Source organism: Nanorana parkeri, unplaced genomic scaffold (assembly GCF_000935625.1).
Source record: "Nanorana parkeri isolate BGI_ZX_2015 unplaced genomic scaffold, ASM93562v1 scaffold13, whole genome shotgun sequence".
Taxonomy (NCBI): Eukaryota; Metazoa; Chordata; class Amphibia; order Anura; family Dicroglossidae; genus Nanorana; species Nanorana parkeri.
In genome coordinates this window covers 1,994,338-2,009,083 of record NW_017306281.1, presented here as the reverse complement: position 1 = coordinate 2,009,083, position 14,746 = coordinate 1,994,338, and the positions used below count along the sequence as shown (strand labels likewise).

The 14,746-nt window shown below is 42.9% G+C and overlaps 1 protein-coding gene across 1 annotated transcript in view; it reads right to left on the bottom strand.

Annotated features, from left to right (window-relative positions):
- The window catches only part of PITPNM2 (phosphatidylinositol transfer protein membrane associated 2), a 264,382-nt gene that overhangs the window by 124,449 nt on the left and 125,187 nt on the right, over positions 1-14,746 (bottom strand). The window contains exon 3 of the mRNA XM_018556846.1: positions 1,314-1,493. Within this exon, the coding sequence (XP_018412348.1) occupies positions 1,314-1,391 (78 nt within the window). The 5' untranslated portion in view covers positions 1,392-1,493. The remainder of the gene's footprint in view (positions 1-1,313; positions 1,494-14,746) is intronic.

Sequence of the window (14,746 nt, the reverse complement as noted above, 5' to 3'; positions counted from 1 at the left end):
TTGCCATACTCCCTGCACATCAGCTTGCGCTGCACAGACTGATGTCACCCGTAACCATGGAGCCCGCAGCTGAGACCCACTCTTGCCCTTTTCACTGTAATGTGCATCCTTCATGCATGATAAAAGATGATTTTAATCTAATTAGTGTTGTGAGATTATGTACAGTATTCTATGTTCGCTATCATCAATGAATTGTTACAGCTACAGTTTAATACACAGTGGGTGACACAAGCTTACAGTGAGTGACTCCAACTTTACTGAAAAAGACAAGCTTCTGTGAAGCATAAGACTCAAACAGCCTTATTCATTTAATCAGATACAAACTGATACCTAATTAATACTGGATCCAACTTCAAAATATTTACAAGGAACTTCGCATTGTGATTCGCTGCATAAATATTTCATTTCAGCTTTATATCATTAAATACCAGCATTGCTAATGCCATTTTCTGGTCCACATATTCCCTGAGTTCACGGAGTAATCGTCTCCTGCCATATGTAATTATCCATAGAAGGCTCACTTCTGTTTTCACTGAGCCCCAACTGCTTCAGAAATCCTGTGAGACTGAGGAGGGTAGTACAGCAGGTAGTAAAGAGCACCAGGCTCTTTAAATCACAGCATAAAAAAAGGTATTGCTTTACACATTGTACTTACTTCACAAGGCATACAAAAAGGTCCTACCCCAATTATGATCTGACTACTGCATCTGAGAGCGGTTTTGCCCACATATACTCAGTAGTGAGCATCTTAGGAGTCACATAGATGTTTTTAACAGATGGCTAAGCTGTGTATAATTAATTTTGATGATACGTTACACTGGTTGATAGGAGTATGCACAAACATGACTCTCAGTTTGCCCTTCTCCAGCTCTGTACTCTTCCCTGCCGTGCCATGGCCATTTTTTCCACTTCTCACATCTTCCCTCTTCTTCATTGTGTAGCCACTGATGATCTGACTCCAGCATATGTGAGTTGAAATTACATTACTCCTGAATGCAGTTCCTACATTCAGCATCCTACAGAAGCCGAGAGGGTAAACTGTCCATGATTTGCAGGAAGTGTAAAATCTAAAAAAAATGCTAGCAGACAGGTAAAAGGAGCATTTTTTTTAAAAAACTAACTGCAGCTTTGAGATCCTGCAGTGGGGGACAGAATCCTACCAAATGTTTTTTACTGCATTTTTACTGTACCACTTTGAAAACAAAAACATTATGAGTGCTCTTACACAATGGAGGCAGCCATATTACAGAACAACAACATGTCCCCTTAGAGTAGATGAGCATTCCACTTAAAAAGAAATATAAAGCCAATACCTGGATCATGTAAAGCTGTGCAATCCGGTATTCCTCTACTGTCATGGGAAGTGGGATGCGATATTCCTTAATCAGCATCTTGAAGAAATCTCTGCACCTCCAAAGCAGTCAGAATCAGTCTCCCAAGGAACTCCACTTGCAGGTTTTTAAATGACTGCCAGGAAAGTCATTTGGGGAAACCTGAAACAAGACAGACATATGACAAAGTTATTTTTCCACTCGTCTTATGGAGGGAACATATCACCCTTCTTCATGTTCCACTCAGGAGAAACAAGTAAACCATAAGCGATAACATTAACCTTTTCAGTATTCAATCCGAAGACTGTCACATGTTGGGGCTACAGGGCACCTGGCAGCAAGTCACAATGCAAGGGTCACTGCTGATACTGTGTGAATAATAAAGAATATAATTTTTTTTTGTGTGGAAATATAATGTAGAATGTTACATACTGTTCCTGTTTAGTTTACTCAGTCAGTGACTTTTAGTCAATTTAAACTTCATATAAACTAGGCACGGAGTTTACAAAGACTGGTTTATTTAAGATCCCGGAGTTAAAACCTTTCACTTGTCATCAACATGTCACTTTTCACATTCAGGGCAAAGTAAATTGTCACTTTTTTCTCCGCAGGCGCAGTATACACACATTCACAGTGTCCCCCACTCCTTCCACCCCTCTTGGTAACCATAAAATACCCAGTGAACGATCGGTGATATTATTCCCTGAGTAATGTGACTGGCCACGAGGCCTAAGAACTGCATCATGGGATGCACATACAGTACTCCTCCATACCTGGAAGCTCTGGATATCCTGCAATGGCAGCCGCAGCAGAAGGAGCGGTGGGGGAGCACTTTGAAGGTAAGTAAAAGTTGGTCAGGTGTTGACTTTAAACATGCCCTTTCACTATTCTCCTATGGGGCAAATCAATAACCTTGGCATTTGGTCATTTGATCTCTGCAGAACCGGAACATCGATCAGAGTACAGATTGGAGAGCCATCTATTCGGCAAAACACCCATCCCCAAAGACCCAGCATTATGCCCGTCACATGAGCAGCACAGAAGTCCACTTTAAGAAACCAACTGTTATTTTGTCATATCTTTGTATACTGATGACATGGTAGATAGTTCTCAAGTTTTTATGTTTTAAAAACATATTTGTGGAAAAAAACGGAGAAGTGAGGTAGAATAGTCCCAGGATTCACATTTGTCCTTATAAAAAGAACTTCAAGTAAAATTCCTTTCATCTTGGATCCAGTAGCTCTTAATCCTCATACAAGAGCCATTCAAAACTAAAGAGGAAAGCTGAAAGTAAAGGCAGATGGAAATGGCCACTTATCACTTCTGCAGCTCTTCTCATATACAGAAGACCAATAATCCAGAATGTTTAATAAAATGGTACCTCTCTGGTTCCTTGTGCGTTATACTGAAGGCTTTTCAGGGCATATTCTGTTTTATAGCTGGTAATAATGTCAGAGGATACAATTGTAAGCTAGGAAGTTGAATGGAAGAATGTTACATCATTTAGAGAAGTAATGTATTTTATTTAGGACATTCTGTTACTTAGGTCTCCTTTTGACATCTGGTGAAAAACCTCTGCTTGTAATGCATCATGGCTATTCTTAAACATGCTCATTTCATGCTGTCTCTTCAACAACATTGCTTAAGTGATTTGTGATTTATTTATTTTTTCTCCGTATCTCTGTAGGTTGGACTCGATGGACTTGTGTCTTTTTTCAACCTGACTAACTATGTAACTATGTAAGTATCTGTGTTCGTCTTTAATTCAATACCCGTGTCTCTGTGGAGGCCTTTGATCTTAGGCCCAAGTTGCACACGGAGCCTCAGCTTCTGCTCAAGTTGAGCCTAAACACCCTACAAAGACTATGATCCAAGGGGGCACCAAAGGATCCAAACTAAAGACCAACAAAGGTGCTTACAGGTACAAAACCATCCCCATGCCTCATCACTCTTTAGAACAGTTATTATTAGGCAGGTATAGCCCATAGTAAATGCAGATATGCAACACACCCATAAACGGTAGCTAAATAAAGAGTTTAACATTAGAGAAATGTGTTGTTATAATACATGTTATTGTCACGGTCTATAACTTTATGAAGTAGACTTCCCATGCCACCCATGCCACTCATGTGATGAAACTGTATCACAATGATATCCTGTCAGTCCTCCTGAACTGCCCTTACAGTTCAGTACACTAATAAATATGTACGCTTCTTATAGATATTGCAGAGTTAAACCATTTTAGGGTTTCTTGCGAGTCTCAGGGACTATGGTAAAGAGATCTCTGAGTTCCTTGAGCTTTGAGGTAATCAAAGTGGACATTTCTGTTCACCAGACCCAACTAAAATTATGTCTGACCCTTCTGAGGTGTTGGGGGCACATGAAGTTAACAATTCTGCTGTATTACATGGCTGTGCACCAAACTAAGTATGCATCTACCCAAGCTATTGAATGGAGCCCTGCCTGGTGCATGGCCTACGAAAGAAATCCATGACACCATGACAAATAAAGGCTGCATTGTTGGTTTGCACTGGGACTCTGTTAGGGAAGGAGCGAAGTCCCCCTGTTTGCTGGATTGGAACCCAATAGCAGGGAACAATCCCAGAAGGAGAGTCCAGGCTGAGGTACAAGAAAGGATAATCCAAAATGCGTTGTCAGAGTACAGTCCGGGTCGAGGCAGGCAGCGAGCATCATAAACGGTGAGGCAAGCCAGGGGTCAATACCCAGGAGATCCGAATAGCAGGGAAGGGAGGCAGGAAACAGGAAATGAGGCGTTGTAGCTGCTTAGGGAATGGCAGAATAACTCAGCAACAAGTCTTGGCTCTGGCTGGAATTTAAACCCAGCAGGAAGCCACAGGTCCCTGCGAACCAATGGGACAGCTGGGAGAGAAGGAGTGCTTGCAAGGTCCTCCCCGGCAATGACCAGCACCCGGAGCAACTAAGAAGCCACGGCATTGCCACATGCGCACGTTACGCACGCATGTCATGCATGCGCTCATGTGCACACATGCCGCACGCTGCCAGGCACCAATTCACCCCAAGAAGGACCCTACGATCTCCGTCGCACCCGCCGTACCCCAGGTAAGAGGGGACCCCTGGTCCCACGATAGACTCTTAACTGTTTTGTAAGGGGGTCTCTCAGCCCAGAAGAGTATCTAGCAAAATGACAAGTGCACATCTTTTTCATGCCACATTTTCATCCAGCATTTCTCTGCACTTTGCTTCAGACATCTAGACTATGTAGTAATACAACTTTCAGTGGGCTAAACCAGCTAATGCAGTGCAAAGTACCATGGCTATACTGAATGCAAAAACAAGTACCCATAGAACCCCATTAAATTCTTGACTACTAATCAATATTTAACAGGTTGTTTAGGGTTAAGGTAATTTGCACACACAGTAACAGTACTTTACATTGCCTTACTGAAAACACCCTGTAGGGTGTGCATTCCACCCTACAAGTAACTGGTAAAAATATCCCTATGGTTTCTCAGCTCCCTAATCTTTAAGCATGGGCCATTGCTTGAAACTTGGTCGCTATACAGACTTCTTAACACTAATACCAGTTGCACTAAATATAAAATCACTAGGGAGCAAAGGTCTGATGTGCCTTTTCGCTCAGCATCCCAACACAAAACTCACAGGCTGTCAAATAATCTCTGCTCGACAGAGAAGCACACCGGGTAGGAGACTTACATGATCATTATATCCTAATATAAAGGGCAGATATGCTACAAAGTTATATTAGGGCTGATATAGGGCAGTACTTAAATATTTTAAATCCAATAGTCCCTGCATGGAATCTACCTTTCTGCTTGACTAGTTTGTGTCAAACAATCCTCATTTAAAACACATATAGAGCTGCAGCTAACGATTATTTTCAAAATCGATTAGTTAGCCGATTATTACGTTCGATTAATCGGTTAATCGGATAAACAATAACATACATTTTTAAAAATGGATCACAGGAGCAAGCTTGGAGCGGTGGAAGTAAAAAAATGGTGTGGTGTGCAATATAGTGAAATGGAAAGTGTAAAATTATACAGCAATTAATGCAGAATGGCATCGGCTATAGAGGACTACAAATCCCAGCAATAGTACATTATACAGCGCAATGCAGAATATCACCAGCTATAGAGGACTACAACAAATCCCAGCAATAGTACATTATAGCTGGTGGTATTCTGCATTGCGCTGTATAATGTACTATTGCTGGGATTTGTAGTCCTCTATAGCTGGTGGTATTCGGCATTGCACCACTGTATAATGTACTATTGCTGGGATTTGCTGTGCTCCTCTATAGCTGGTGGTATTCTGCATTGCGCTGTATAATGTAATCCCTGTGCCAATCGTGGATGTGGGCGGGCGGAGAGTGTGAGGCGGGAAGGAGGTGCGGCGTGTAGACCGCGGATGCGGGCGGGTCTGGCAGCGGTGAGCGTGAGTTGGGGAGGAGGTGCGGTGCGCGTTTGTGGACCCGTGAACAGGGCCAACTGATCGGAAGCCGATTAATCGATTATTGAAAAAGTTGACAACTTTTTCAATAATCGATTATAATCGATTATGTCGATTAGTTGTTGCAGCCCTAAACACATATTAATGTCAATGGAAAGTAAATAGACAAAAGGTGATGCCAAAGCCCACTCTATCAAAAGCAAGGCACTTCCTAGCTGAAACATCAAAATGCAGTTTATATACTGTATGTATACTGCAACAACACATTTTATAAATAACATGCATACCACAACTACACATTTCTACCTATTTAAAATGGACAAAGATTTTTTTACTATACATTTCTCGTATGGAACTGCTCATTATTAGAACTGGACAGTATCTTCATATCCAGCAGCTATGCTAGTAACAGACAGGCACACTTGTGCTCAGTATAAATGAGGTAGGGTCTATGATTTTGTGAAGCAAGTGGGATTCTGCTTCTCTCACCCCCTCCTATGGATTTTTAGTTGTCTCAATAGGAGCAACTGAAAAAAGTAATAAAAGAGTCTGAGATCTCAGACACCCCAGCAGCTCTCATCTGGAACATCTCAGTTTCCATACAAATCATTTTAGAGAGGTGTGTGTGGGGGAGGTCAGCAGGAACAATGCTCATCTGCCAATATAGAGCATAAAAACGACCAGCGAGCTCATCCTGTAAAACTAAAAACCATTTAATAAAACAATGGAATGATTGCACTCACACTGGTGATCTGGAAAGGGTGCCCATCAAATGTGGATATACTTCCCAAGGTGGATTAACTCTGTGTCCTTGTGTGGGATCCTGGAGTCTGATCTCCTGGGGAACATGCAGGGTACAGCAGCATTCTTCAACCACCCACTGGCCGAGTGGAGCAGTGGCTAGTGTCTGCGGTGTTGGTGTGGAGAAGATGCTGGCAGCCATCAATGCGTTTCGAGGGTAAACATCTTTTTTGAACCTAATGCCTATTAAGCTTGCATAAAAGGGTTACCCTCAAAAAGCATTGCCTGCTCTCCCACTATTCCAACACCGGCTCCAGTCTCCCTGTTATCTCCAACAAGCCACCTTATACAAAATCTGACGGCTGCCAGCTAGATTGGGGCACTCTTTTGTTTCCTTTTACTTTTCACAGTACAAACGCAGGACATCTTTACCTGCAGAAAAAGAGCTGAACACCATCAGCTGTTCCTCCATCCTCTCACCCAGGCTGCGTTTGTGCTTTACATGTAAGAGTGTGCTTGATACACAACATTCTTCGTTCATATACACATGTATGCATACTGATATGACACACCCAGAAACAATAACACACATAGCGACATCACTCACAGAAATCCTGACAACACACACAAGCAATCACAAAAAAATATACTGACATTGCATGCAAAGAAACCATCACAAAACACATATACTGACATTATAAACACACGCAGTGAATTGAGTTTGGGACCCCTGGACTGAAAAAAATAAGGTGGAATACAGTTACAGATCGCTCGAATGTATATCGCTCACCACCCAGCAAAAACGGCAGCCAATCCCTGCTTAGTAATGTGATGATGTCATCAGGCCCCTCCCACTCACTATTTCATCTATCACAGGAATTCATGTTCCTTATAATCCATTTTTAACCCATTCAGGTGTAGTGATCATAAGTCATTTATTCACCATAATCAATAACGTATTTATTCACCGGTCTTCACATCTTTTTCCATTCCATCTCTCCCTCTTTTGTGTTCCAAGAACTCCTCCAAGAGGACAAACTTAAAATCAGATTCTTTATGTATATTTGAGCTATAAGCATAGAGTTAGGTAAATTAGCTTGTTTCTGTGGATCAAAAAATATGATGCTGGCCAATATGGACTTGTCCCACCCAGCAGATCAGCTTGCAGGCACATACCATGACATAGATAACTTAAGAGGACTGACGTGACAAATGGTTCGTAATAGAAATTCCTGACCTGATGTTGACTGTGTACATTTCCTGCCCTTTAAAGCTGGCCATACAGGAATAGCTAAACAGCATGGACAGACAAAGCACTCGTTGTGGCCATTGTATTCTAACAGCTGGCGCCCATGGCTGTTGAACAGGTGATTGACTGCAGTTGCTGTTCAGTCAACAATTTTCTGCCCTAGTCCTTTGAACTGTAGATCAAACAATGTCAGGAGGAAGGCTGCTGATAGGGCCATCCACTGAGTGAATTTCGATCATCATCATGTTTATCAAGAGCCAGTTAAAATTCTCTGAGTGTATGGCCAGGCTAACATTTCAAAGCAGGCCAATTGTCAGCAGCATACACTCTGTGACTTAACTAGCCAGAGTCCTCGCCCCTTTGGAAGGAAATACACATAACCACATACAGAACTCTCAGGATTTCACATCCAAAATTAGGAACTTAATATTGGGCACAGAAGAAACGATGGTATCCTATGATGTCCCTCTTCAGCTGCATACCCGCCACAGAGAAAATTAGAACAGTGAGAAAAACGGTTGCTACTAGACAAGACCCTAGGCAGCAGAACAGAACTTTACCCAGACCAAGTGTGTGCCTTATTGGATCTTTGCCTGAGTACCACCTATTTCAAGTACAAGGACAAGTTCTACAGGCAGAAACATGGCTGGTTTGATCCGCTACCTCTCTCCTCCACGCTGGGAGGAAGGCACAGCAAGCAGTGGGTGGGTGCAATAGCCAGCCTGCTATTGGCTATTGCAATTTGAAATGGCCAATAGCAGGCTGGCTATTGCACCAGCCCACTTCCTTCTGTATTTATATTCAGCTGCCGTCTACGGAATCTTGCCACTGGCAGCTGTCATTCCCTGGCTGAAACTATTCAATGTCATGTGATTACAATACAATTATTAAAAAAGTAATTTTCGGTATTGGCCTGACAAATTCTGCTGTGAGAGGTGCGTTGCAGTGTTAATGGCACCCCAAACGTGCCTCCCACCCACAGTGTGATCGCACTGAATACTGAATTGCTGTGTGTTCCAGTCAGGGGCATCCCGAGGCTGGGTGACACCCGGAGCGCTAACCGAGTGTCACCCCGCCGAGACGTCACTGCGCATGACATCATCATGCAGGCGCAGCAGTATTCTGATACCTGCCGGCGCCCATCTTGGTGATGGACGCCGGCAGAGAGAGGAGGGGACAGTCACCCGGCGGGATAAGGTATGCCGCCGGGTCCATGACCGAGCGCCCGACTTTTCAGAGGGGGGTGACACCAAAATGACTGTGAGTAATTTTGGTGTCACCCCTCCAATGGTGTCACCCGGGTGCGGGCCGCACCCCCCTTGTGACGCCACTGGTTCCAGTGCAGTGGGATTTCAATAAATTGTGCATGCAGCTTTATTCTGAAGTAAACTTTATGTTTGAAATACTGCAATTGTGTGTGTATTCTATTTTAAATTAAGATTGTATTTATTTAATTTTTTTTATCCGATGAATTGAAAAAATAGTCGGCCAACGAATCGATTATGAAAATAATCATTAGTTGCAGCCCTAAATTAACTCAGATTTCTGATTAATATGAGCTAAGGCACAAACCTGTCATTTGCACTGTGTTGTTTAACAAACTCACTTCAGTGGTGTGTGGTATTGTCTTGTGCAAGTCTAAAATGTACCTCCTTTTTAGAAAATAGCCCCAGTATACTTAAATGAAACCTGCCAATTAGAGCATAAAAACGACCAGCGAGCTCATCCTGTAAAACTAAAAACCATTTAATAAAACAATGGAATGATTGCACTCACACTGGTGATCTGGAAAGGGTGCCCATCAAATGTGGATATACTTCCCAAGGTGGATTAACTCTGTGTCCTTGTGTGGGATCCTGGAGTCTGATCTCCTGGGGAACATGCAGGGTACAGCAGCATTCTTCAACCACCCACTGGCCGAGTGGAGCAGTGGCTAGTGTCTGCGGTGTTGGTGTGGAGAAGATGCTGGCAGCCATCAATGCGTTTCGAGGGTAAACATCTTTTTTGAACCTAATGCCTATTAAGCTTGCATAAAAGGGTTACCCTCAAAAAGCATTGCCTGCTCTCCCACTATTCCAACACCGGCTCCAGTCTCCCTGTTATCTCCAACAAGCCACCTTATACAAAATCTGACGGCTGCCAGCTAGATTGGGGCACTCTTTTGTTTCCTTTTACTTTTCACAGTACAAACGCAGGACATCTTTACCTGCAGAAAAAGAGCTGAACACCATCAGCTGTTCCTCCATCCTCTCACCCAGGCTGCGTTTGTGCTTTACATGTAAGAGTGTGCTTGATACACAACATTCTTCGTTCATATACACATGTATGCATACTGATATGACACACCCAGAAACAATAACACACATAGCGACATCACTCACAGAAATCCTGACAACACACACAAGCAATCACAAAAAAATATACTGACATTGCATGCAAAGAAACCATCACAAAACACATATACTGACATTATAAACACACGCAGTGAATTGAGTTTGGGACCCCTGGACTGAAAAAAATAAGGTGGAATACAGTTACAGATCGCTCGAATGTATATCGCTCACCACCCAGCAAAAACGGCAGCCAATCCCTGCTTAGTAATGTGATGATGTCATCAGGCCCCTCCCACTCACTATTTCATCTATCACAGGAATTCATGTTCCTTATAATCCATTTTTAACCCATTCAGGTGTAGTGATCATAAGTCATTTATTCACCATAATCAATAACGTATTTATTCACCGGTCTTCACATCTTTTTCCATTCCATCTCTCCCTCTTTTGTGTTCCAAGAACTCCTCCAAGAGGACAAACTTAAAATCAGATTCTTTATGTATATTTGAGCTATAAGCATAGAGTTAGGTAAATTAGCTTGTTTCTGTGGATCAAAAAATATGATGCTGGCCAATATGGACTTGTCCCACCCAGCAGATCAGCTTGCAGGCACATACCATGACATAGATAACTTAAGAGGACTGACGTGACAAATGGTTCGTAATAGAAATTCCTGACCTGATGTTGACTGTGTACATTTCCTGCCCTTTAAAGCTGGCCATACAGGAATAGCTAAACAGCATGGACAGACAAAGCACTCGTTGTGGCCATTGTATTCTAACAGCTGGCGCCCATGGCTGTTGAACAGGTGATTGACTGCAGTTGCTGTTCAGTCAACAATTTTCTGCCCTAGTCCTTTGAACTGTAGATCAAACAATGTCAGGAGGAAGGCTGCTGATAGGGCCATCCACTGAGTGAATTTCGATCATCATCATGTTTATCAAGAGCCAGTTAAAATTCTCTGAGTGTATGGCCAGGCTAACATTTCAAAGCAGGCCAATTGTCAGCAGCATACACTCTGTGACTTAACTAGCCAGAGTCCTCGCCCCTTTGGAAGGAAATACACATAACCACATACAGAACTCTCAGGATTTCACATCCAAAATTAGGAACTTAATATTGGGCACAGAAGAAACGATGGTATCCTATGATGTCCCTCTTCAGCTGCATACCCGCCACAGAGAAAATTAGAACAGTGAGAAAAACGGTTGCTACTAGACAAGACCCTAGGCAGCAGAACAGAACTTTACCCAGACCAAGTGTGTGCCTTATTGGATCTTTGCCTGAGTACCACCTATTTCAAGTACAAGGACAAGTTCTACAGGCAGAAACATGGCTGGTTTGATCCGCTACCTCTCTCCTCCACGCTGGGAGGAAGGCACAGCAAGCAGTGGGTGGGTGCAATAGCCAGCCTGCTATTGGCTATTGCAATTTGAAATGGCCAATAGCAGGCTGGCTATTGCACCAGCCCACTTCCTTCTGTATTTATATTCAGCTGCCGTCTACGGAATCTTGCCACTGGCAGCTGTCATTCCCTGGCTGAAACTATTCAATGTCATGTGATTACAATACAATTATTAAAAAAGTAATTTTCGGTATTGGCCTGACAAATTCTGCTGTGAGAGGTGCGTTGCAGTGTTAATGGCACCCCAAACGTGCCTCCCACCCACAGTGTGATCGCACTGAATACTGAATTGCTGTGTGTTCCAGTCAGGGGCATCCCGAGGCTGGGTGACACCCGGAGCGCTAACCGAGTGTCACCCCGCCGAGACGTCACTGCGCATGCGATCATCATGCAGGCGCAGCAGTATTCTGATACCTGCCGGCGCCCATCTTGGTGATGGACGCCGGCAGAGAGAGGAGGGGACAGTCACCCGGCGGGATAAGGTATGCCGCCGGGTCCATGACCGAGCGCCCGACTTTTCAGAGGGGGGTGACACCAAAATGACTGTGAGTAATTTTGGTGTCACCCCTCCAATGGTGTCACCCGGGTGCGGGCCGCACCCCCCTTGTGACGCCACTGGTTCCAGTGCAGTGGGATTTCAATAAATTGTGCATGCAGCTTTATTCTGAAGTAAACTTTATGTTTGAAATACTGCAATTGTGTGTGTATTCTATTTTAAATTAAGATTGTATTTATTTAATTTTTTTTATCCGATGAATTGAAAAAATAGTCGGCCAACGAATCGATTATGAAAATAATCATTAGTTGCAGCCCTAAATTAACTCAGATTTCTGATTAATATGAGCTAAGGCACAAACCTGTCATTTGCACTGTGTTGTTTAACAAACTCACTTCAGTGGTGTGTGGTATTGTCTTGTGCAAGTCTAAAATGTACCTCCTTTTTAGAAAATAGCCCCAGTATACTTAAATGAAACCTGCCAACCTGCTTGGAACGTACTGGAACCAGGGAGAAGGCATGTAGTATTCTTATGAGTCCCTGGCCCAAAACAAACATGCAGATTAGAAAGTCACAGATTTACTTTTTCATGGTTAACATCTTAGAAACTATTGAAGGGACTGAACCTGGATAACAGCCAAACAATTAGCATTTTCAGCAAAGTCAGTCTCTATTGTTTCAATACTGTGACAGATTCTCTTTATAGCCCACCCCTCCTGTTACTAATGCTAACATTTCTCATGCTACCTAGCCTTCTTGTTCACTGGTAGAAGCACTAAGTAGAAAACCTAAGGACCCTTTCACACGGGCAAAATCCATTTCAATCAGCAGGAAATCTGTGCATGGATCCCTACTGATTCTCTAATCTCTAGCCCTTATGACATCCATGTCTGTTTAGTTATTTTCTCCAAACTGAACTTGCCGGACCCATGTTAGGTCTATGGGGAGTTGGGTGTTAGCATTAGTTTACCCTCAAACCATCACAAACAAGTCCCCCAAAACGGAACCTCTTTTGTTTTCCAGGCCTAGACAGAGTTGGGGTAATAGATGGAAATGGATGCACGTCCATTTAGATCCGGCTGCCCATACACTATCATTGGACTTCTGATCAGATCAGCCTGAAAAACAGACAGGCGGATGTGCCCTTGTGAAAGGAGCCTAATAAGCTCCATGTCGGATCTTAAAGAGAGCTTAAGAGCCTCCCCTCACCCCATGTGATTGTACAAGCCAGGCAAAGGTCACATGTTCCACCATACCCAGAAGTACCACATATTTACAGCTGGTCAATCTGACAGGTTTACTTTAAATCACACTGTAGTATGATGCAATTGTTGACCGAAAAAAGAATGAGATGTATTTTTGTCCTGTTAGATAGGTGGAAATATAGATCCCTACACCTTCAACAACAAAAAACTCACAAGTAAATACACCGCTTTGGAAAACAAGAGTCACAGATGTTGCAGACATAAGAGATCAGTCTGTAAATCAATATTCCTGAGCCTGACGTGTTTCATGTGCAGCAATTAGGTCGGACCTCTGTACCGTCAACTCCAAGCTTCCGTCTCTGAAATCGATAACCGAGCTGGAGACTTTACACAGCCTAGGAGCTGCTTCACTGCCCACACTATTCTTATCCCAAAACAATGCTTCCACAATACCAATGGATCAATACTAAGCAAGGACTGCATGTTACCATTACACCATCTTTCAGCCCAGGAACATGTTTTTTCCAATAGGGACCTTGCCATTATGGTTTTATTTATAAATCACAACTCCAGTCAAGCAGCTTGTGTTTTGTGGTCATATAGCCATCTACCGGTTATGGGGAGCCTAATTGTACTGTTTCATGGCAGCTCTGAATCGAGATTTAGTACTAGGAAAGCTTGGTGGAGGTGTTTAAGGGTCAAATCTATGCTATATTAAAACAAATTATCTACAGGATTGCACAAACATGACATATTACCATATAAACCTACTCCATCCTCTTTAGCCATCAGATCCCAAGAAACTCCTAGGAGAGGCAAATACAAGTTATGTAGGGGATGTACCTGGGGAATAGTTTAAATTCATACTACTCAGTTTAGTACTTATGATGCTTTTTTGTAGAAGCAATCTTATCTTAAAGTAATCTTGATCTGAACCAACCTTAAAGAACTCTAGGCAAATAAAAAAGAATTACCCTTGCAGTGGGTCTACCCTTGAATTACAAGGGTTAAGAGCTCGTTTTGGTCTAGGAACCAAAGAAAGCAGAATTACTTACCCGATCCTTGTTCCCTCCGAGCTACTAGACCGGTCTCCCCAGCCTCTTCTCTCCTGGGCTCCGGCAGTCTAAGGACCACTGATGTCATCACATCTTATGCAGGTCCATTGACTCGGTGTGTGGACACCGAAGGACATTTCATAGCCAGAGCCCAGGAAGAGCAGACCACCACTGGAGCTGGCATCAGGTGAGTAAAACGGCTTCGTTGGAGTCTCCTAGACAAAACAAGCACTTAACCCTTGCAAGTGCGGGGGTAGCCCCACTGCAGGGGTATGTTTTTTTATTTGCCCAGAGTTCTTCTTTAAGACAAAGATACCATACATTGTTGTCCTACTATACAAATGCTACTGCAACCAAACAACTAAATGCACAGATGTACAAATAGCTTTTCCATTGTTTATATGTCATTGTTCTATCTCTTGACTATCTCTGTGGTGAGGAAAATTATGTTGCTCCATAAATCAATAAAAATAATATAT